At 42.5% G+C, this 23,219-nt stretch overlaps 1 protein-coding gene across 1 annotated transcript; it reads left to right on the forward strand.

Moving 5' to 3' along the window:
* The first annotated feature begins 2,779 nt into the window (after positions 1–2,779).
* On the forward strand, positions 2,780–14,001 carry PSMB2 (proteasome 20S subunit beta 2). Its single transcript, XM_005529782.2, has 6 exons — positions 2,780–2,917; positions 5,289–5,411; positions 6,010–6,080; positions 10,998–11,160; positions 12,816–12,865; positions 13,761–14,001. The coding sequence occupies exons 1-6, from the start codon at positions 2,827–2,829 to the stop codon at positions 13,866–13,868; spliced, it is 606 nt and encodes a 201-aa protein (XP_005529839.1). The 5' UTR covers positions 2,780–2,826; the 3' UTR covers positions 13,869–14,001.
* The last annotated feature ends 9,218 nt before the right edge of the window (positions 14,002–23,219 follow it).

The following is a 23,219-nucleotide window of genomic DNA, read 5'->3' on the forward strand; positions in this document are numbered from 1 at the left end:
TGTAGAGTCTAACACTGTCAAAACAAACATTTGAAAGAGATTCTGTAGCTTTGCTCGCTAAAATTTCAGCAAGAGCTGCTCTCCAGGGACTCCGAGGCACTGTGGCGGGAAGGACAGAGCCAGACTTGGCACCATGATTGCCACAGCCTGGGCATGGGAGAAACAAGGCAAGGCTTGTCCCTGCCTATCCCTGAGGGGAATCTGTTAAAAGACACCATGTTTAAGCCTATAGAAAGTCAGTTCCAGGAGCTCTGTGGAGTGCAGACAGGGAGATTAGGAGCAAAGCCCCGCATAAGCCTTGCAGGGTTCATTTTGGGGCTGGTGATCTGAACTGCACACTCCGGCAGCCGGAGAGAAGCTCAGTGAATCAAGACATTTCTATTCCCATCAACTCTGTTACCCTGCCCTGTCATCTCCTAAATCACTTCTCCTCTCTGCACCTTCATTTCCTGCACCTGAAACAGCAAGAACATGTGGGTTCTTTTCTTCTCCGGCAAGCAGGAGCTCCTGCAGGAAACTTCATCCAGGCATTCCAGTAACTGTAACATCATCTTTACTAATATCATATTGAGAGAAAACAAATGACAAAAGCTGGTGCAAGCACTGCTCAAACGATCCCTGGAAGGACAAATTCCTCCCATCTCACCATCCTGGGTCACACCACAGCCCCACACTGGTCATATGATAACATACAACTTTCACACTTAACTGTACCCCAGGGCCCCAAAAAAATCAACCAGGATGGTAGTTGTGGATTTTTCAATAACCTTCTCTTGGAAAGGTCTCAAAAAATAACACTGAGTGAGAAGTGCTGGTTGTACGTGTGGAATATGTGTGGAGATCTTACAGGAGGAAAATACAAAACCTCAGGCTGGATCCACACAGAAAATCCTTCAGTAGAAGAAATCACCCTCTTTTGATTTCCACACGCAGCACTCGATTGAACAAGTGTAGCCACAGGCCATTGGAAAACAGTCAAAATGGTGAATTTGCTGCTTGCACACATTTATACTGTTTCTTGGAGACAATCTGCTGCTGCTTTTTGGCATGTTTAGTATTTTTTAAACCACACAAAGGTTATGTCTGGTTCTCCCAATGACTGGGTGTTTGCCATATGCTGGAGCATCCTGAGTTTTCTCTCCTGGGGCTGCCTCAAACCCACAGATTTTGGATGCTTTGGTGGCTCTTGGATTTGTGGAGCTGCATTCAGAGAACATGTTAATCATAGAGTCATTGAATCTTGCTGGGGCTCAGGCAGGGGCATAAAACAAGGGCCAGTTGGAGTCACCTCAGTGAGACAATGTCCAGGCAATTCCAGCTTGGTTTTCTTTTTTTTTTTTTTTTTTTTCTTGTTATTAATTATCCACATTACAGGCATACCTGGAAGCCTCTGGATGGAAGTGTCCAAGATTGGAAGAGACTTGGAGCAACCTGGTCATGGAGAAGGCATCTCTGCCCATGGCAGGGGATGGGACTGGGTGATCCTGAAGATCTCTTCCAGCCCAAACCATACAGGATTTCTGTGCAAGAAGGCACTTTTTTTTCCCTGAGAAATTTAAGTAGATTGAGACTGGGGTGGGAAAGAAATAGAGAATAACATTCACTGCTCAGCAACTGCTAGAACCCATGTCCAGCCAGGTGATGAACCACAGACACCACCCAAGGTCTCTACCTGAGCTCATGGAAGAGCTCTGAAGCCATCACACTGATAGGAAAATCCACAGGGTCATCTGCAGCTCTGGGAAAAAAATCCTATATTGGCTCAATGGGTGAGCCAGGCTTGGGATTGTCCCTTTGGCTGCAGGGAACCAACTTCAGTGTTTTTGAGGTGCATGGACACTGACCATCCCCCTGTGCTGGCACTGCTTGGGCTGCACATCTGGGCACTGCTGGGACAGTTCTGGGCCCTTCATGACAAGACCTCCAAGACATTGAGGGGCTGGAGTGTGTCCAGAGAAGGGAACAGAGCTGGGGAAGGGTCTGGAGTACCAGGAATGGCTGATGGAGCTGGAGGGGCTCAGACTGGAGAAAAGAAGGCTCAGGTGGGACCTTCTGGCTCTCCATAACTCCCTGACAGATGGATAGGTGAGGTGGGGTCATCTTGCCTACTATGAGAAGAGTGAGCTCAGTGAAGGACAAGAAGAAATGGCCTCAAGCTGAGACAGAGAAGATTCACATTAGATATTGAAAAAAAATTTCACTGTTCGCATGGTCACACATTGGAACAGACTGCCTGGGGATGTGGTGGTCACTGCCCCTGGAGGTGTCTGAGGGGAGCTGGGAGATGTGGCTCCAGAGGCAGTGCTGGTTGAAGGACTGCATGATCTTAAATCCAGCTTTGATGATTCTGTGAAAATTTTACGTGGATGCAAAACTTGGGGACACAGTTTAGTGGAGGACATGGTGGTGGCACTGGGCTGAGGGTGACCTTGGAGGTCTTTTCCAACCTCAGTGCCTCATTCAGCTATCCTGTTTCTCTGCGATCTTTTTACCTTTAACCACCCCGTGATTCCAAAGGGCTGGAACCTGACCCCCTCATATTCGAGCCCCCCCTGTCCTTTTTTCCATCTTTAATCATCCCGTGATTCCAAATGGATGTAACGCCGCCCCCTCAGATTCGTGGGGCTCCCTTCCATCTTTAAACACGCCGTGAGTCCAAAGGGATGGACCTCGACCCCCTCAGTTTCCCGCTCCCCTGCCCTCGCTCCCCTCACGGCTCCAGGGCCCCGCGCGGGCAGTGGCTCTCGCGAGCGGTGACGTAATCGGGGCGCGCCGGCGCGCAGGCGCAGTGGGCCGGGCCGGGCCGGGCCGCGCTGTGTCACGGCCATGGAGTACCTGATCGGCATCCAGGGCCCCGATTACGTCCTGGTGGCCGCGGACACCGTGGCGGCCACCAGCATCATCCAGATGAAGCACGGTGAGACTCTGTGGGATGCCGGGGCCCCCTGCTAAGCCCTGCCCCGCTGGGGTGGTCCAGGGCCACGGGCGTGACCGCGGTGTGCACGGTCGGGGTGCTGCGGGCCCACTGCTCGGGCTGAGGGGAGGCTGTTCACAAGGGAGGAGGTTTCTCGGTTTGAGCGCTGCCCGGCTCTTTAGGGGAGGTGGAGTCGCTGTCGGAAATGCCGGGCGGCCTCTGGAGCGCGGAGCCAAAGTGGGGCTTAAATCGCCGCTTGCTCCGGGTAAAGTCCTCAGTCCTGACCGAGTATGACCGCTGTGTGTTGGGTCGTCAGCTTAATTTACCTATTCAGGTGAGCGTTGGTTTGTGACCCCAAACCTCGCTCTGCACAGCAACGTAAAAGTGTTAAAAAGCCGCACAGAGATAACGATGTGTGACAGGAGGTGCTCACTTGTGCCTAACTCACTGGTAAAACTTAATTCATTGTAGAAAAGAGATGCTGGGGACTAAAAGTATTGGTGAAATTCGTAGCACAGAGTGCAGGAACCAGACTGAAACACGGCTTTTGGTTTTTTTGTGTGCTAAAAAATCTAGGGTGTCACCAAGTCTCTGTAATTCTCTAATATCAATTTCTCTTCCTGCTGTTGCAATGACCTAGACTGAGGCTTGTTCTATTCTGAAGACTGTGCTTTAGTAGCTCTTTTAGAAAAAAGTTGTAGAGTAGAGGATTACTAGGTCCATATAAATGAATATAATGAAATCTATATAAAAATGTTATAGTACTGCTTTTACCTCAAATGTTTCACTTCAAGTCTGTGATAGACAATTGGAACAGTGTTAGAGGCTGTGAAAGCTGAACAAAATAAAAATTGTATCACTTTAAATAATGTTTTCTAACTTAATGTTGGCTCCAAATAGGTTTGTTCACAAGTTTTAAGGAAAATGTACTTTGAACATAGGATTTGGTTGCTTTTGCTGGGGGGAAGGGGGGGGGGGGGGTGTAACCCATAAATTTGAGATCTATATTTAGAATATTTATTTGTAAATTAATTTCAGCCTGGAGAAGTTTTGAAGTGACCTAATTGCCCTTTCCAGTACCTGAAGAGAGCCTACAGGAAAGATGGAGAGAGACAATTTACAAGGGTCTGGAACGACAGGAGAGAGGGAATGGCTTCCCACTGCCAGAGGGCAGGGTTAGATGGGATATTGGAAAGAAATTGTTCCCAGTGAGGGTGGGGAGGCCCTGGTACAGGGTGCCCAGAGCAGCTGTGGCTGCCCCATCCCTGGAGGTGTCCAAGGCCAGCTTGGGCAGGGCTTGGAGCAGCCTGGGACAGTGGAAGGTGTCCCTGCCCGTGGCGGGGGATGGGCTTTAAGCTCCCTTCCAACCTAAACCAGTCTGGGATTGCACGGGCTGTTTGGTGTCAGTGGCTTTCCCTGAGCTCCAGACAGCAGCTGCAGTGCTGTGATAACTTTTGACATTGTTTTAGAGGATTGTGACACTTTGTGCCTGTCTTGCAGCGGAGATTGTTCAGCACCATTTAGTGAGCTGGAAGGGAAGCTCAGAGGTGGAGGCTCAGTGGAGAGAAGGGATTTTCCCTTCACTCCAACAGCTTCTCAGGATATCTCTGGGATATCCAAGTGCCGGGTACCTGCTCTGGTGAGAGGAGACTCTGTGAGCACAGGATTGTCTTCAGCACTGTCATTGCAACAATTTGGATCTCCTCAAACACGCACAAACTTAAAACTGTTTTAAACTGCAGTTACAACTGAAAATATGGATTACTGTTCCTTGTTACTTTAATTTTCATTCTCATTGGTTGTTTGGTTTGTGTTTTTCCATAAAAAATGACAAGCAAAAGAAATGTTTCTAGAAAAGCCTCTTTCACATAAACTTTTGGTTTTTGGGACTGCTGGGTATAAGGAAAAGGGCATCATTTGATGTGGAATTTGTTTCTGGATTTCCTAAGATTGCTTTTGCTCAATGCATTGATATTTTGGCTTTATATTAAATTATTTGCTTCTGTTGCAGAATATTTGAATAAATTTTTATAGTCACTGAGCAAAATTCTTACACTTTGAACACAATATTCTGTGTGAAGCTTTATTCCTTCCTACCTTGCTTCTAAGGTAGGAAATACTGTATATTTCTGGAATGCCTCCCTTCCTGAAGGGCTTTGTTTCTCTTTAACAACTCTTGTGTTCTGTGTCACCAGCTGTGAGGCACCAAATGCCAGTGTTTGCTCAGAAAGGCTTTTTAGTGGTCCTCCAGGTCATGATGCAGTTATCCAAATCTCTTTCTTGCTTCTGTCAAGTCCTGATGCGTCAGGATCTTGGCAAAATAGTTTATTCTTCCTCATGACCGTGGCACTCAATGTTTATTTTCTTTGCCTAGACCATGAGAAAATGTTTAAGATGAGTGAAAAGATCTTACTGCTGTGTGTTGGGGAGCCTGGAGACACAGTGCAGTTTGCAGAATACATCCAGAAGAATGTTCAGCTCTACAAAATGAGAAATGGTGAGTGAAGCAGGACAGGCCATGAGGGTTGGGAGCAGAACTAAGGGTGGTTTCCAGGTGAATGTTGGTGGAAAGTGCTGTTCTCAAACCTTGTGTAAAAGATTTCTGTATTTTTAGTGTTCAGCAAAGATGATCAGGCAGGATGCAGAAATAGAGTCTGGATTGTACAGTATAAATTAAATGGTTTATTCAAATCCCAGCAAACTTCTTTCCTATATAGATAGGAAATATTTTACTAACAGACTTATTTTAACACATATATTTTACGAACAGACTTATTATTCTCTTAATATGTCCATTGCATGCCAACTGTTACCAGTTTTTCTGATATATTGGACAAAAAAGTCAAGCTACATGTCCTTAATACTTTAATTTTTTGAAGCCATGTATTTCTATGGTCCACACAGATATGAACTACCCAAAGTCTGAGGGCTCTGTTTATGCTAGTAGCTTTCAGAATAAAATGGAATTAGACAAAAGGCACTACATTTTGTCACTAAAGAACATTTTGTTATTTCAAAACAGGAATGGGAAGGTGGGAGGTGAAACGTGAATGATTTGGGCTGTTACCAAATGAATAGTCACATTTCTTCTCCAGGTTATGAGTTGTCTCCCACTGCAGCTGCAAACTTCACCCGGCGAAACCTTGCAGACTATCTCCGGAGTCGAGTGAGTAATAGCTGAGAGATTTTGGTAAAGGCTTCCAGGGAACATTTCCATTCTCAGATAATGGAGTCTGGAAAAGGTGGGAGCTGCTGTCTTTAGTGATGAATTTGGAACTGGCTGCTCAGGGACGTAGTGGGCTCAAGGAACTACTTGGCATTCAGTGCTCTGATCTGGATTAGAAGAGGTTGATGGGTCAGTCACAGGTTGGACTCGATGATCTTTGAGGTCTTCTCCAACATCAGTGATTCTGAGATTCTGTGAGTTCATGTTGCTGAAATAATATCTTAGTAAAATAGAACTTGATTGGCTTATTTAAAGAGCTTATCACATCACTTATCAATAAGTGGTACAACCGTAGACTTAAAATTCCAGCCTTGGGCCCAATAAACACTTTGTCACACACTGCAGACGTGAAGTGAATTAAACTTCTTCAACATTGAGATAAGATTGTGGGTTTTCATGCAAATGCACCAAATCCGTTTAATCTTCTTGGAAAATGATTTCATAGAGCAAAGCTGTTTGATGTATTTAGGAAAACAAGTGCTTTTTTTAAACAGCAGCATGAGGTGTTTGGTAAATACCACATCCAAGTTGGGGTTGTTTTCAAGTTACTGAACTGCAATTGCCAATGTTTCCCAGAGTGATTTTTATCAAAGTATGAAAAGCTGCTGTGAGGGGTCAAACAAACCTTTAATGATCCAAGGTTAGGAAGCATTTAATTGAGAAGAATGTTAATGTGCTATATGAAAGAAAACAGGAAGAAAGAGGATGTTGAGAATGAAATTGATCAGGGTAGAGTGTGGGTTAAATTGTGTTGCTATTCTAAAAGTGCCTCCTCAGGCCTGCAATCAGGTTTTACAGTAGCAAATAAAGGCCAGTATTAACCTCAGAGCTGTATGGTTGAGAACTACACATGTGGAGTGAGAGTTCTTCCAGAACTCATCCACAGAAAGAGCCAGAGATTATTGTTCTCCTTTCTGACATGAATCACAGCTGCAAGTAGCAATTTTTCCTTGTGGGTTGCTTCCAGCTCAGGATATTCTGTGATTCCACACTACTGTGGTTTAAATGGCTTTATCCAACTGCATGGCTGGCAGGTGTTGGTTTGCAGTGGTGCTGTTTACTTTAGCTTGTGTTAAGGTGTGATTTGGAAGGCCTGTGTGTGTTCTGTGCATTCCTGTGCAGTTCTCAAGGCTGTTGTGAAGCAGTGACGATGTTGGGGCCTGGCCCTGGTGCTGATGGCTCATCTCGGGGATATCTGACCTGCACAGATGAGTCTGAGTGTCCTGTCCCCTTTCATCAGAGGCAGCTATTTCTCACACATGATTTAAAATACCTTTAACAGGCTTTTTTGGTAAACCTGCCCATCAGGAGGTGGCACTGATATGGCACCTTTGTCTTCCTCTGTGCCACATCCCTTGAGGCCTGATCCTCCCTGTGGCTCTGATCCTTCCTGAGCCCATGCCTGTCTTCCAGCTCACCTGCTCCAGATGGGCAGCAGTGTGGGGAGGACACTGGCAGAGGCAGATGTGTTTATTTACCAGAGATGAAGTGCTGCTCTGGTGCAGATGGCAACGCCCCAGGGCGCACAGCGCTCTCTGACACTGCTGTCACACTACACTGATCTCCACATTGCAGGCAGAACCTTTTTTCTTTAACCGTAGCACTTAATGGTTTGTTTGTGGCATTTAGAATTTGACAATACAAGCCTTGCTATCAGAGTTGTTTATTTTCCTGTGAATTTTGATACATTTTCATCATAATATGTGGGGTACCAGAAGGATTAACACTAGTGCTTGGTATCTGTTGAACCTGCATAGGGATTCCTAGAGGCTTCTAATGTAAACATGTGGATCATGAAAATAAAAATTAAAACGCAAAACATGCCAGCGCCTCCTGTTCAGAGTGGGAAAATAGTTGAGAAGTAAAAAGTTTGGTGGGGAAAAGGTAATTTGTTGCTTTATTGGTACTCACTGTATGAAGCTGTTATAGGAGGCCAGAAGGTGTATGAAAGGAAAGGTTAAATTGCAGCAGGACTTCCTCAGACATTTAGACTCTTCTTGTGGCCAAGATCAAAATAGAGCTTGTTCTGCAGTGTTCATCACCATCTGAGTTCCTCCCTATTATCCAGTTTGATTTAATTTAGGATTCTTGTGACTCTTGTAGTCCAGCTTCTTGATATCTTGGGGATGGTTCATAAGGCAGTGCCTTGAAGTTCTTCTTCTGGTGGAAAGTATCAAGTGTATTAAGATACACTGGGCTTGTATCTTAAGGCCATTACATCACGGGTGTCTTTGCTTCTACTTGATAGTCACTATGTGTTTTTTCATGACATTTCTCTTTTTAAAACAGAAGATTTCTGCTCCAAAGCAGAATCTGAAAAGAATCTTTGTGATTTCTGTTTATATATTGTGATTAAGGCAAATGATTAAGGCAAACCTGGAAGGTGCTTTGGCTTTCATGGAGGTGAGCGGTGCTGTAGTGTGTAGTGACAGGACAAGGGCGAATGGCCTTAAGCTGAAGGAGAGCAGGGTTAGATGGGATATTGGGAAGGAATTGTTCCCTGGGAGGGTGGGGAGGTCCTGGCACAGGTTACCCAGAAAAGCTGTGGCTGCCCCTGGGTCCCTGGAAGTGTCCAGGGCCAGGTTGGATGGGGCTTGGAGCAGCCTGGGACAGTGGGAGGTGTCCCCGCCCATGGCAGGGGGTGGAATGGGATGGTCCCTTAAGGTCCCTTTCAACCCAACCATTCCAGGATTCTGTTGTTACCTATTCCAGCACCTCATCTGATTCACCTGCTGAATGCAGTGCAGGGTTTAGTACATTGAAGTCACTGCCAAGGTTGTGTGTGTGTGTGGGAATAGGAAAAACAAGCCCCTGTCCTCCAAAGGTGATGAAGTTCAGTCTCTGGTTGTGATGCTGTTTAATTGTAGGTGACAGGGTCTGGCTGGATTCCAAAGGCAGCTTTCAGCTCCTCTCCCCATGTCCACACTTGGCAGGAAGCGTCCTTGCTCCCACCTTTTCCCCCTTGCTGTGACTTTGGCTTCCGCCAGATGTCACAGGGCTGTGTTGCCACTGAGCTGGGGCTGGGCTGTTTAGCACAACTGTGCTCTTCAGCTGTAAATTCTGAACAATTTCACACATCTTCTAATTGCTGTCGTTATTTTAAATCAAACAGCACCAAGTGCAAAGCTACTTGGGATAAGAAATGGTGCTTCTGTAGGAAGGGAAGTTAGGGCTAAAAATAATGTCCTGGAGTATCAGTCATCACTCATTGTATGACCCTTTAACCACACCAGCCTTTTAAAGAGTTGAGAGTTGTTGGCATGGACTGAGTTACAGAACTGAAGGAAGGCTGCCTTTGGAATGGACTAAGGGATTGAGATGTACACGGAATTCCAGTCCCAGCATCGAGGTGTTACACTGCAAATTTAATTTATAATCATGGAAGTAGTAAATAGATCATGTATATTTGCTAATGTTTAAATTCTGTCTTTCTAGAATAATAAGGCATGGGGGATAAATATTTACATTTGAGTTTTAAGAAGTCTCAGAGACCATTAGCAGGAGAACTTAAAACTGAAAATGAGTTTACAGATGGGTTTAAGTCTGTATAACACCATTTATTTATGGTTGAGTATGTCACATATGCCAATGTTGGTAATTCCAAGTCACACAGTAATTTGAGTGATCTTGTGTCATGGCTCAACTTGTGTGATGTTTCAGAATAAATAAATGATGAAATACAGCTTAATTAAACCAATACAGCTGCATGGTAACTTCTTTCCAAATATTCTTGGATGCTTTGAAGATTAAACACACAATTTAATATATTTTATATATAACTGTATAAAATATAATAATATTTTATATATAACTGTAGCCTGCTTGATTCTTTTATATTGTCTGAAAAAAACAATATAGTGGTGTGTGATTTTTTTGTTGTTGTGTGTGGAAATTTACTGTATTGAGTATCAAAATGAACTTTTCCTATGATGCAGTTAATGTTTTGGCTTTAGGGTGAAATTTTGTTTGCTTTTTTAATCTGGTAGTTGCATCATAATTTTTTTTTCTCATTTTGTTGCTTTGTTGATCCAGGCTTTCCAGCAGTTTGGAGATATCTTGTTAGTACTATTAATATAATATGAAACACTGTGTAGATATGGAAATATTGGAAATATATAAAAGCTGGTTTTAAAAATACATACAATGCCCAAATTTTTTCTGATCATGTCATTTAAAAATAATACAGTGTGCGTGTTTCATGGTCTTACAAAGTACAGATCTTGGAAGGAGATGTAGGAGAAGAAGAGATATCTGATTTATTCATGATGGTGGAACACTAAACCCAGAACATGGAGCAAACTGCCAAATATTAAACTTGGTACATGCAATAAAATCCAAATTGCCAGTGAACAGGACACTGTGTGTAACTGCACTGTGTGAGAGCTTTCATATGTGCTGAGACGGGCCGTGCTCACTGGGAGGGGGACTGGGAAGAGAGCAAAGAGCATCTTAAATGAACAAAGAGTTCTTAGAAACTGCAAAATGTTCACGTTGTGCTCACGTGTCAGCAGTAAAAATCCACAAGTTTTATGTTGAGGTGAAAGAATCTGGCATGAAAACTGCATTCAAGTTTTTCAAAGTTTGAGTGTGCTGTGAAAGCTGTAAAAAAAAAACCCAAACACACTGGTTTTCAAGAGAATAAGAGTTCTATGTTTTTACTTGCTTGTGCAGTCCATGCTAACAGAAGACCTGATCAGTTTTAGCTTGAGACCCACAGTGTGCTGCAGACAGGATTGATGTAGCATTTTATGATAAAAATTGGGTAATCAGCTCTGCTGCTGTTTCCTGGTGCACAGGGAATCAGGATTCAAGGATTTGGTGTGAGTGCTCTAACAAAAACATAATTTCTCTTGGCAGACCCCTTACCATGTGAACCTTCTCCTGGCTGGCTACGATGACCACGAGGGCCCTGCCCTGTACTACATGGATTACCTGGCAGCTCTGGCTAAAGCCCCTTTTGCAGCACATGGATATGGAGCATTCCTTACCCTCAGCATCCTTGACCGCTATTACAAGCCAGGTGAATGGAGCCACTGGACAGGAGAATTCTCCTGCTTCTATTTAGGCCTTGAGTTTATTAACCAGTGATACATTGGCTGAATCAGGTGGCATTGCTGTGGTGCAACAGATTGGAACTTGACTTTTTGTTTGATAAATGGAGCTCAAAAGGTTGCCTTTGGTTTTGCTAGCATGGTAACAGAAAACTAGTCAACTCCTTAGTACTTTTTCCCTGTTTGCAGCATAACAGACTGGGAGTAAAGGATGTTTCAGTTATTCTAGAACATGATCAGACTTTCCAGGACCATTTTCCAGGACTTTTCCAGGCAGCTGGTAGTCTGCTTTTGACAAATAACAGTTTGACAGCTTTATCTTCTTGCTTGTCTGTTGGCTCTGACATGTACATTTTCCCAGAGTATCAATACTCAGAGGCCAGTCCCAGGTCCTGTTGCTCCATGTCTTGGATTGGTTTTGTGTGTGATAAGTTAAAAACATTCAAGCAAAAAGATATTCCTAGCAAGATCATCTCCAGCACTCTGAAGTGGTGGTGATGAATCACAGAGTATGGAATGGTTTGGTTTGGAAGCCACCTTAAAACTCATCTCATTTCACCCCCTGCCATGGGCGGGGACACCTTCCACTATCCCAGGCTGCTCCAAGCTGTGGCCAGCCTGGCCATGGACACTTCCAGGGACCCAGGAGCAGCCACAGCTTCTCTGGGCAACAGAGAGATTTTAGACTGATTCACAGTTCTGTGCACTTGGCAGCTGCTCATCATAACTCTTGTACATGTTTGTGCCTGTCTAAACTTTTAGTTTTAGAATCATAATCCACTGCCAAGGAATAAACACGGCCCCATCCCCCCGTGTAGATAAGGCAATGTGCAAAGCATGGAGTATTGTTAATCTGACATCTTTGGCTTTAGCTACAAACTATTTGCCTCCTGTGTGCAAAGCTGAGTTTAAGTTATTATCTCTGCTCTGAGATTAGAAATCCTTTCATCTACCTCCTTCAAGAAATGTAGCTATGAACTGATCATTTTCATTTAACTTGCCTGAACTGTGGATGCAGGTCTGGAACAAAGCCTAGAAAGAAGTTTTAGACCCACAGACCCTGTTTGTTTTCTAGTCATGTCCCTTAACAATCTATTGTTCCATTTGCACCATTACTTGTGGAACAGAGGAAAATAATGAACTTCATTGTCATGGCTTGTCACCCCTATAGAGTGCTGGATTTTATCCTGAAGTGTGAGAATAGCGGGAGCATCCCACATGTGCCTTGCCCTTTATTGAGCTCATACCCAGCAGGAACATCATGCTAAACCCAGCTCCACCTCCTGCCCTGGACTCACAGCCAGTCGGGGCAGCTGGAGCTGATTTAGAGCTGCAATGAACTGTAGGAGAGGGAGGTGGCTGAGCTTCTCCGAGCCAGGCCCTGGCCATGGGAGGCAGAATTCCGTCATGCTTCCCATTCCCTGTAACAAATTGATTCTCAATGGCTTGTTGCGGTGTGAGCACTGTGGTGCAGGGCATCCTCGGGACATCTGGAAAGTGTTTTCTGTGAGCTGGGAAGGAGAGGTTTTGGTGCTCAGCTGAAAAGTTGTTTAAATTTAATAAAAGTTTCTGTGGAGAGAGATGGCCTCTAATGAAATCAATCTGTGGATGTTTTCTCTTTCAGGTATCACACGTGAGGAAGCTATGGAGCTCTTAAAAAAATGTCTAGAGGAGGTGAGTTGCTGAACTCAGGCCATGATGCTCCTGAGAAAGGAATGTTTGTTTGCATTCATTTGCTGATACGTTCCTTTTCCTCTTGTGTTTCTTGCTGCCTTTGCCAGAAGGGTAATAAAGGCACTGGCCAGATGTGGAATAGCTACTGAGGAAAAGGATTTACGGGCAGTTGCGTTGCCTTTGCACGGTTCATGTCCTCCAGAACATAAACTTGGAGCTTAATCGCTTTGCTTTACTTCTGCTTTTTGCATGCTTAACATAATATTGATCAAGACTTTTTCCTCTTATGTTTCTTCTAAACATACTGCAGCATCCTTGTCACTTGTGTTACACCTAAGAACTCTTAGAAGTATATACTAATTCTTTTCCATCTTGTGATGAAGTGAGACAGAGGTAAAGCCTTGACCTTAAAGTTCATGACCAATTTTAGTGTAAACATTAGACTCCAGACATTTCAGACACCAAGATTTTTATTGTAGGAAAATAGTCTTTATCTTTGTTTTAAAGAGATGGATTTGAATGTAACATCAAGAAGTGCTCTGAAGAGGTCCTGATTGAACTATATTTGTGATATGTGTGCTTTGTGTCCAAAATTTAGTTTGGATATAGAGAATAGAGAAAAACTCTACTTTTCCTGCTTAAATGTTTTTAAATGTTTTTAAATGCTAAATGTTAAAAGGCCTGGCTATTTTTCATCTCTTCCCAAGGCTTGTCTAATGTGGATCATCTTACAACAAACTCCCACTAATTCACTCCTGAGCAGTGAGAAAAACCCCACTCTAGTTCCTAATATTTCAGGTCACTAGAGCCAGGATGGAAATTTAAAGTATACTCTCCTCTTTTATTTAAGCTTTGAGTGAATCTTATTTCTTCTCTTTTTGTCTTTGCTGAACAGCTTCAGAAGCGCTTCATCCTCAACCTGCCCTCTTTCAAAGCCCGGTTCATTGACAAGGAGGGCATCCACGAAGTGGAGAATATACCCCTTGCCAAAGTGGAGTCCTAACCCCCGAGATCTTTCTTCAGCAGTCTTCTTGTTCTGTTCTGTCTTGGGTTTTGTTTTCTTTTCTATTCATTTGAAGCACACGAATAATGTACTGCAGTGGGAGCTCGAATAAAGCCTAACATTTATATAGCCAGTTTTATCTTTTTATTCCACTGATCCTTCCTGGGAGGATTTCAGTAAATTGCTCCAGAGTGAAGGTGAAACTTGATTTACTGTTCATGGGAGCACATTCAGGTTATTTATCTTTCCTCTTCTGAGATTTTACTGCTCTCCAAATTTCTTATTTGTGGGAAAACTGTATTTTCTAGATGACATTGTTGTCATCCCTCTCATCACTAAAGTTCAGCAACCCCCAGACAAGTGGTCCATGCCAAACATACAGCATCTACATTATATTTTCAAAGATGTTATCACTCTTTGCTGTATAAAATAATAATCAGGTTTTCAAAGACCTAATTTGCTTTTGATATAGTTGTTTGTTTTTTTTTTTCATTTGAATTATATTGATACAAAGGTTTTCAAGTAGAATGGATTTTAAAATACACTTTTAACTCACCTGGGAATGGTTCTGTTACTGGGAAAGTGAGTTCTGCTGGCACAGTGGGTTCATAGCTACATTAAATAGAATTTAAATAGCATTTTAAATAGAAACTAATATATTGATTGTGTGATTTCTCTTAATTGATGTGTCTGTACATTTATAAGTACATGATAGCAGTTCAGTGAGAAACTGCAGCACTACTCATAAATCTTTGAACTACTCAGCTAACTAGAGCTTTGTTTTCTTGAGAGTAGTCCCTGATGATCCATCCAGGCTCAAGATGCTGCTTCCTCATAAAACCCCCATTCATAGAACAGCCTCAGATAATTATCATGAGGCTGATACTTGTGGTCTGCCCAGAAGTGATTCTTCTGAGAACAGTTTTTGGTGTGACTCCTACCCTACTTGAATTGGCATTAAAATTGCTCTGAGTACTTATTTTATGTTTGTATAAGCTTAGAAGAAGAATCTTGGAAATAAGGTAGATGCATACTGGATTGTGTGCAGACTGATAGTTGTGTATTGTGGCATGACACCCAAGTTCTCAGCTGGAAAAGGTGAGTGACAGACTTAACTGTTAATTTGTCCAGGCTTTTTGGTCTTATCTCAGTGATGTGTTTGAGAAGGTTCTTTCCTTCCCAAAACCAAAGTTGTCAGTCAAAGTATTCCTGTCATCTGGAATGGATGAGAACTGGATGAGACTAAGACTTGCTTTATGACACGGAAGAAATTTGCAGCTCCAGTGCCTTAACTCACCCTGCCTCTTACTTAAATCTAATTCTTCCCTGGAGTCTCCTCAGGCTTTGTAGTTTAATTCTTCCCAGAATGAGTTTAATTACAGCTGGTTTTGCTGCAATGGCTGCAATGGCTTTTCTTTAAGGCCAGTGACACAAAACTCTGAAACATTTTGCTGAAACTCACTTTATCTCTTGAAAACCTTTTAAACTTTTTCGCTTAGCAGTTCCCAGCCTGACAATTTCCTCTTGGCAGGTCACATTTAACACAAGCAGAGTCAGAGTGTTGTTGTTCTACCACCAAAATCTCACCCTTTTGTGTTGCATTAATGTACTTGTTTAGCTTAATGCAGTATCTCTTAATTTATTTTACCACTGATGTTGAATGTTTTTGCAGGTTTCTTGTCTCATTTCAAACTCATCACTGCAGAGGGGCTGAGCTGATATGATATTTTTGTCACTGCATATTGAAGCAGTGATGCCTCTTCATTGGAAGGATTCATTGTTCAGACACTGAACTGGGGTGTGGAGCTCTTGGGTGATGTGAGCCTGGCAGAGAATCTGCCTGGAGTTTTTATTGGCACCTATTTGAATGCAGGTGATTAATAAACATAAAACAATTATTCTCTGGTTGGATCCAGGTTGGAGTGGAACATATGTTTTGCCCAAGGGCAGGGCCCAGGATCTGAATCCCCCATGGAAAGGAAGATCCAAGGGGTTGCATCTGAAGCCAATTGAGCGGCAACCTTGAGGAATGAATAAATACAGCCCTTGATTCCAAACTAGGAACAAAAGAACTGGCCCATGATAAGATTGGACTGTAGCCTCTAACAAAGGAGATATTTTTGAGGACTTTCCAAGAATTCATACTTTTTAAGGAAAATGTGATACACTGCTGTATAACTTATTTTTTAAAATGTCTACCATGCTGATATTCAAATTCAGAAACTAGTTTTCATTTTTGACAATATTACATTGAATATTTTTTAACAATCAATATTTAAGTTAGTGAAAATAAAAAACTTCTTACCTGCTTCAAGTTTAGCCCTAAAGCCTCTGAAAACCAGGAATCCCTTTTCAAAAGAATTTGTATTTGTCATGACAGGCCTCTCTTTCATAAGAAATCTCTGAAATAATTGATCACTGCAAGAAAATACTGCTTTGTACTAATTTTTGTGGCTCATATTATGAGAAATGAATGTAGTCGTCAAGGTACCCTGTTCCTCGGGCACTGTGGCCACGGTGAGCTGCTCTGCCTTGCCTTGCCTGGTAATTCTGAACATGTGTTTTGCTCTCAAAGCCTCAGGGCCCAAAGAGTTAAGACCCTTTTTCTCATGTTGGGTTTCCTGTTTAAGGATGGTCTTTTCCTGGGGAGCAGATCATCACCAGCTCATCTCTCCAGAGCTTGGAGTTAGCTCCAAGATCAGTTTACATATTCTCTGTGCCTTAGGCCACATCGGGTTGTTTTGTGCTTTGCTGGAAGAGGAATGTGAACGTAGGTGCAGTGCTCACAGGGCTTTTTCTTGGTGTTAATTATACCTTACCATGGAAGAAAATCTGTGTTTTGGGATAGACTTCCCTGTGACCAGAAGCATTGGCCCAGAGGAGCCATCAGAGCTCAGCTGCCTTGTGGAATTGGTTTCACACAAATTTGTAATGGTGCCAGGACAGTTCTGCTGCCTAAAAGTGACTCCATGACTTGAAAGTTGTCTTGAGTGAAGTGACAGCCAAGAAGAGACATCAATCAAAAACTGAAATGCCTGGAAGGTGAAGCTGTCTCCCATCCTGCTGTATTCACTTTTATGGAGAGCTGCTGCTGAGGGGGAGCTCCCCAGGCTGATTCACCTAACTTTCCCCAGAATTTCTTCAAGAAATCCATGGCCCTGTTTGTTATACCAAGAAATGCTCCAGCCCTGGGGAGGTGAATGGCCTCAAGCAAGGATGGGTTTCAGTGCAAACCTGAAATTAGTGAGACTGCCCAGTAATAATAATAATAATAATAATAATAATAATAATAAATAGAAACAAAGTGTGTGTGATCAATCCTACAGCACATTCTCGACAGTTCCTGAGTTTGACTTCTGTTCATGGTGATCAGTCACTGGCAGAAACATTGTCACCAAATGGAGCTTTCACTTCCCATAGTCAAGATGTGGGAGCAGAAGGGAGAGATCAGGCTGAGCTCTCCCAAGGATGTGTTTTCCTTTGCTCCTGTCTCTAATTTTGACAGTAGGCTCCTCCAAGAGGCAGCCCATGCCAGGGCTGACATTAAGGGTTATGCTCATAGGATTTGGTTGAGTCCATTTTCCCATCTGAAGCAGGGACAGAATATTCCTTTTGTATTAAATAACTTGGCATTTAAGGAAGGAAAAAACCTGTTTGCTACCTGTGAAGCACTGGATATATTTAAGGAAAAATTAATTTATCCTACTTGTAAAAAGTCTATCCTTTAAGCTATTTAAAATTCTTTCAGGCTTTAACCTTACATAGAGTTTCCATGTGTTGTTATCAGCCATCAACAGTAATTTAGTGCAGGAAATTTTCAGTGACCAAGCTAAATGGTGGAATTAAAATATTCAACTTGTCTATTTTCCATGCCCTTGACTATGTTGGTTTAGATCTCTGACTGGCTGAGGACTATGTTAAAAAATAAGTTAGTTGTCTTGAAAATGTAAAGTGACAGTTTAAGTGTTTTGTTTCTGTGCTAATCTGCAATTAGGTTGTTATCCAATAAGCTGATTCATATAGTTTAACTCGAGACAGCTGTGGAAGGCAAAGAAAACTCTTCACTGCTGGGGCATGGGGAGAGGGTGTCTAAAAGGATCTGTTTCAGAACTGCCAGGATGGTATTTTTTCCTGTGTAATACAGTGAAGTTAGCAAGATTTATGAAAAACTAAATTCTGCTGATCAAATCTTTAGAGAGAAAATCAAAATATGGCTCTATCTGAATGCCAGCAAGTGTGGTATAATTTTTGATCTATAAATCAACTCTAACCCCACCCTCCAAGGTGGGGCCAACCTAATCACTGAATCCTCTGAAGTGATTTCTTGGTTGGGTGTGTTTTGATTTGGTTAAATTACTTTTTTGCTTAGTAGAGGTTTCCTTGATGTTGTTAAATATTTCTCCTGTTTATGCACAAACATGAAAATTGTGGATCTCCTTGAGTTAATTTGCAGCAGACAAAGAAAATTGCATAATTTTTTGTGTCAGTATTTTGAGGATTATTGACAATATCCTGCTGCTGTACCACCAAAACACCCGTGGGCCTCAGTGATGCTTGATCTCTTGCTAGATGTTGCTCTGGGAACGTGGCCGATGCCATTCCCTGCTCCCAGAGTTTTTGGGTAGTAGGGAACACCTGTGTGTCTCCCCAGCTCTGGATTCAGCAGAGGGCAGTGATCTCGCATGCTGCTGCCTTCTCCCAAACTGGTTTGTCCTCTTCCTGCCTTGCAGATCAGCTGGTGGTCACAGAACTCAAGGAGAGAGGACCAGAGCCTTGTCCAGCAGGCAGGTGGGGGATGTAAGGGTTGTTCCTTCCCTTGAAAGATTCTTACTTTATTTTTCACAAATGTTGGGCAGTTGTGCCGTGAAACAGGTAATTATCCATATTTTCAGAAAGGAAGATAGCCAGTGACTTGCCAAAAACCCAACAGCTTCCAGAACAGCTGGAATCCATCCTGTCCTAGTTTGTCCAAGCACTGACAAGCAGGGATGTGAAGTTAAGATAAATCTTCCGGTTTTTTAGGATATTACAATTCTCCCTTGCAGAGCTACTCTGGACATTTACTGCTCTGTGCTTGCAGTGAGGATGCCCACAAGATTTTATCAGCAGCTGTGCCAGGGAGGAAAAGCTCCTGCACCACACGGTACTGTTTTCAAAGGACTTTCTGTGATCCCACAGAAAATTTGCTGAAGAAAAAAAAATCAGGCAAAGTCTGCAATGGTCTGGAAAGTGGGATATCACAACCCATTCATTTGCTCCCTCCCAACAAGCCTGCAGTGTGCAGAGGCTGTGGCTCAAGGGTGGTATTATGGGCCTGGCTGGAGCAGAAAATGCACTTGTCTGTGTAATTAAAATGCCCCTAATTGGATTATATGGGAATCAGAAACTTTCAAGTACATAGCCAGACTCTGACATGAGAAATGAAAAAAAAAACATTTCCAAAGCTGTCAGCTCATTTGGTGGTTTTCCTGTTTTTGGACAGCAGTTTCTTGTATATTTGAAAATTTTGTTACTGGGCAAGGCTGAGTTTGGGATATGAAAGGATTTCCAGGGTTTACTTATTCCTTACTTTCTCTGATTTAAAATTATACAGTTCAAACCTGTTTCTCTTTTCTTTTCTTTTCTTTTTTCTTTTTATTTTTTTTTTTTTTTTAATAATCCTTAAACTCACATAATTCTTAGTGGGCACCTTCAAGAAGAAAAGAATTAAAAGAGGGGTTTAATTTAATTTGTCTTACAGTGTTCACTCAACGTACATGAGAAACCTGCCCAGGGCGTCATGCTGGGGGCTTTGCTTGGGCATATCCGATAGTCCAAGGTTTTTGTGTTGGTTTTTGCCTTGGGATTGATGTGCTGTGATCAACCGGGGGAAGGCTGGTTGTGTGAGCTCCGTGTCCCCTGTTCACATAAGCCAGGAAAGGATTTGAGGTTGACCCTTCCTGATGTGTTTAGGAGCTGTGAAGCCACACAGTTACGGTTTTGGTTTACATGTTTGCATCAAAATTTACAGGGTACTAAAGCAAAAGATTCTTTATGTTCAAAAGCTGTGAAAAAGCTTATTAACACGTGGAATTGGTAGAAAACATTTTTGCCCCAAGCTGAGCTGAACAGAGCTATTTTTCCTCACAAGATTTTCTGAATTACTCCTTGGCTCAGCTGGTTCAAAGGCACTGACAACTTTTTTTTAGGAATGCTTTAGAACAGGAATGTTCCTTAATTTTTTTAGCATTTCAGCTAAGTTTTCTGCTTTACCAGGTAAGACCTTTGTATTCTCTAAATGGTCCATATGCCAAATGTTCTGAAAGATGATCCGTTGGGTTTTCCCATCTCTTGGGCCTTCCTCACTTTCCTGGGGAGAGCTGAATGCTTCAGTTTGTCTGAAACTTTCCCATTTGCCCTGTGCTCTGACAAGGCAAGGATGGGCTGTGGATGCCCTGTGCCCGTTTTTGCTCTGGAGAACTTTGGAGAAGTTTTTTTTCAAGAAGTTTTGTTCCAAATCTCATCTTCCTCACAAAGAGAACCTGAATGGGGCCAAGTCAGGGCTGTCTGTGCTACAGGACTGGTCTCATCTCTCATGATGATTACTGTGTGCTCCTGGAGGATCTCTGTGATGACCAAATTAGCAGGAAACTCCAAAAGCCATAATCTGTAATATATAATACATAATGTGCTGCTGCCATATGACAGGGCTGGGAGAGGAAATGAAATGAAAATGGGTCAGGAGTGGGAGGCCTGGGCTGAAATAATTCCCTGTGGTGCCAGGGTCCATTTAAGAGGCAAAACAGCAGCACATTACCAAGAGGGTGTAAGAAAGGTTGTTTTCATGGTCCAAACTGAGCAAACTGGCCCTGCCACTAGCGTTCTCCTCCTCAGCAGTGCCTGCATCCTATGTGTCCCGCCTCCCTTCTGGAATGTTTTTGCAGGTAGTGAAGTAGAACAGAGATTCTGAAAGGAGAGAGTTTTTTATCACTGGAAATAAAATTATAAACATACTGATTATATCTTTAAAACAGACTGTTGAAACAAATTTTGGGGGATTTTTGTAGTTATGATGCTCGAGTTGATTTATCTGTGGTTGAATCCAAACTGTTTCCTAAACTCCCCGCATCCCTTCAGCTCTTTATGTCACATCTGTTTTCAGTGAGGTGCAGGTAACTGTTTCCTTTGTTAACTTACCTACTGAAACAGAAATTTGCAGGTAAGACATTTCAGCACAGAGTCTAATACAATGAGGATTTGATGTTTGATGGCACAAGGTACTGTGGGAACATAAACATAACCCTCCTGAAACAGAGACAGATATTTGGATTGGATAAAATGTTTCCATAGGAATTGCTCCTTTTTTTTGAAAGTTTTTGCTGCATGCTGAGAAAAAAAAAAAATCTCTCTGAAAAAGCAATATCCCTGGAATACCCAGTCTGCACAAAAATCTGGTCATAATGCCATGTAGCTGCCAATGAGGTCTTCAACATATGGTGAAACTCTCATAATTCCTGAATAAAGGCACTCAGCATTTCAGCCACTGATATTCTGAATCTCATCCAATAAAAGAATCCATGGATCCACTTTGATCAGGCGTGTGACAAAGGAAAAGTTTGACTGGAAGACCTTGAATGTCCTGTGGGAAGAATGTGTGATTTACTTATAGCATGTGTTTAAGGATAAATCCAAGATGTTGTTGCAGAATTAGCTGAAACTTCTCAGTTGTGAAAAGAATGCTGAGTCTTGGGGATTTTTTTAGTGAATGTAAGGTTCTAAATGTGGAAAAACTCAATAAGAATTTAAGGCACTTTTGCGCAGCAGAGACATTGTCAAGTGAGAAGCTGCAGCATCCAGACACATCTTGAGGTGCTGCAGAACTTCTTGGCTTGGAGCAATTAATTGATCTTTCTCTGAACTCATTTCACACCCCAAAAAAAGCTGAGTTGTCTCCATTTAACATTTTCTTTGGATATAACCTTTGCTACTAAAACAAAGGTATCCTGATGAGAAATCCTTCTGGATCTCAGGAATTTTAGCTTTTTCTCTGCTGAAAATAATCAAATTAGAAGCATCTGAAGATGTCAGTATAAAAACATACAAAGGAACCATCCAGGACTTCACTGTCATAATATTTCCTGCCTTGGAAAAATTCTGGGATGCTTCAGCACCATGATCATGTTCAATTTCTGGAATTATATTTGCTATTTATGGTATCCTATTGGAAATGCTCAGATAGCCACAGTGGGAATTCTTTTCCATATAAAGGAGCTGAGGTGGGAAGACCAAAGTGATAACTTGTGGCTCAGCATGGCCACATTCTGGTTGATGGCTAGGTCAGACTCTTTCTGCCAACTCTGTTTGGATCATGAAGGCTCTACATCCTGCAGATGGACAGGGAGAGCAGAGTCTACACCAATAATCTCAGGACCATCATGTCACCCTCACAAAAAACATTTATTTTACTGTGTGACTTGAAAATGTTTCCAGTGTGGGTGCTTTGATTCAGTTGCACCACCAGGAAAAACTTCCCTTGCTCACTGGCTGTGTGGCTCCTTGGATTCCACATGTAAAGTTGGGAATTTAATGGACTCTCCTATAGGAAGGAATGCATTAACTACAGGTCAGCAAACTCTGGTTATTGGGTTGTTTCACACCGAGAGCTGTTATTACCCTGTTGCTTTTAAGGTGCCTGTTTAAAGGTAATTATTTAGTCTGTCCAAAGCCGCTTGGAATTCCAACACAGCCTCTGCTCCCTGGCATTAATGATGCAGCACAGTCAAGCTCCATGTTACCCTTGGTTTGCCCTTGGGACAGCTGACTCTTAGGGATTGAAGAGTTTCTCTCTTTTTCACTTGTCAAGGATTAGTATGTGGTTTCCCTAGATTTGTCATTCATTCTAAATTAATCCAAAAAAGGTATTTTTTTTTTGTTTCATTCCCCTTTAGAATTGAAATTCCAGCGTGTTTTGTAACAACCATAGAAACCCTGAGTCTGGATCTATTTTTATTTGTTGACACAATCCTATGTATTTTCCCACAATGAGATTTGTAATCAGCATGGGAATTTATACCAGGGTTGAGCCTGGAATTGTGTAAAATGTTTTTTTTCTCTTAGGATGGAAAGGGAGAGGACATGTCAGGGGATGGTCTTGTTTGACAGTGAGCTGGGAGGGGACTCCAGTACAGACAAGAATTGGCCTTCCACGACCCCTGACTCTTCTGAAGTGTCTCTGTGGGCCTGCAGGAATGAGGGTGTCCAAAATTTTGGGAAGTCTTGATGTTTTAGAAAATTGCTCCTATGTGGTGTGTCCGTTACTCATCTTGAGCATCTGATCAACAAGTGAATCCAAATCATGCAACTTCCTCCCAC

Source organism: Pseudopodoces humilis, chromosome 27 (genome assembly GCF_049639895.1).
Source record: "Pseudopodoces humilis isolate 2021_Gansu_Grassland_sample_001 chromosome 27, ASM4963989v1, whole genome shotgun sequence".
Classification (NCBI taxonomy): domain Eukaryota; kingdom Metazoa; phylum Chordata; class Aves; order Passeriformes; family Paridae; genus Pseudopodoces; species Pseudopodoces humilis.

What these genes read in the sequence shown, in the direction of transcription:
- PSMB2 (XM_005529782.2), top strand. Translation starts at nt 2,827, where the DNA reads ATGGAGTACCTGATCGGCATCCAGGGCCCCGATTACGTCCTGGTGGCC. An exon ending in CATCATCCAGATGAAGCACG is followed by an intron (nt 2,918 to 5,288) that starts GTGAGACTCTGT and finishes TTCTTTGCCTAG; the next exon opens with ACCATGAGAAAATGTTTAAG. An exon ending in TAAAAAAATGTCTAGAGGAG is followed by an intron (nt 12,866 to 13,760) that starts GTGAGTTGCTGA and finishes TTTGCTGAACAG; the next exon opens with CTTCAGAAGCGCTTCATCCT.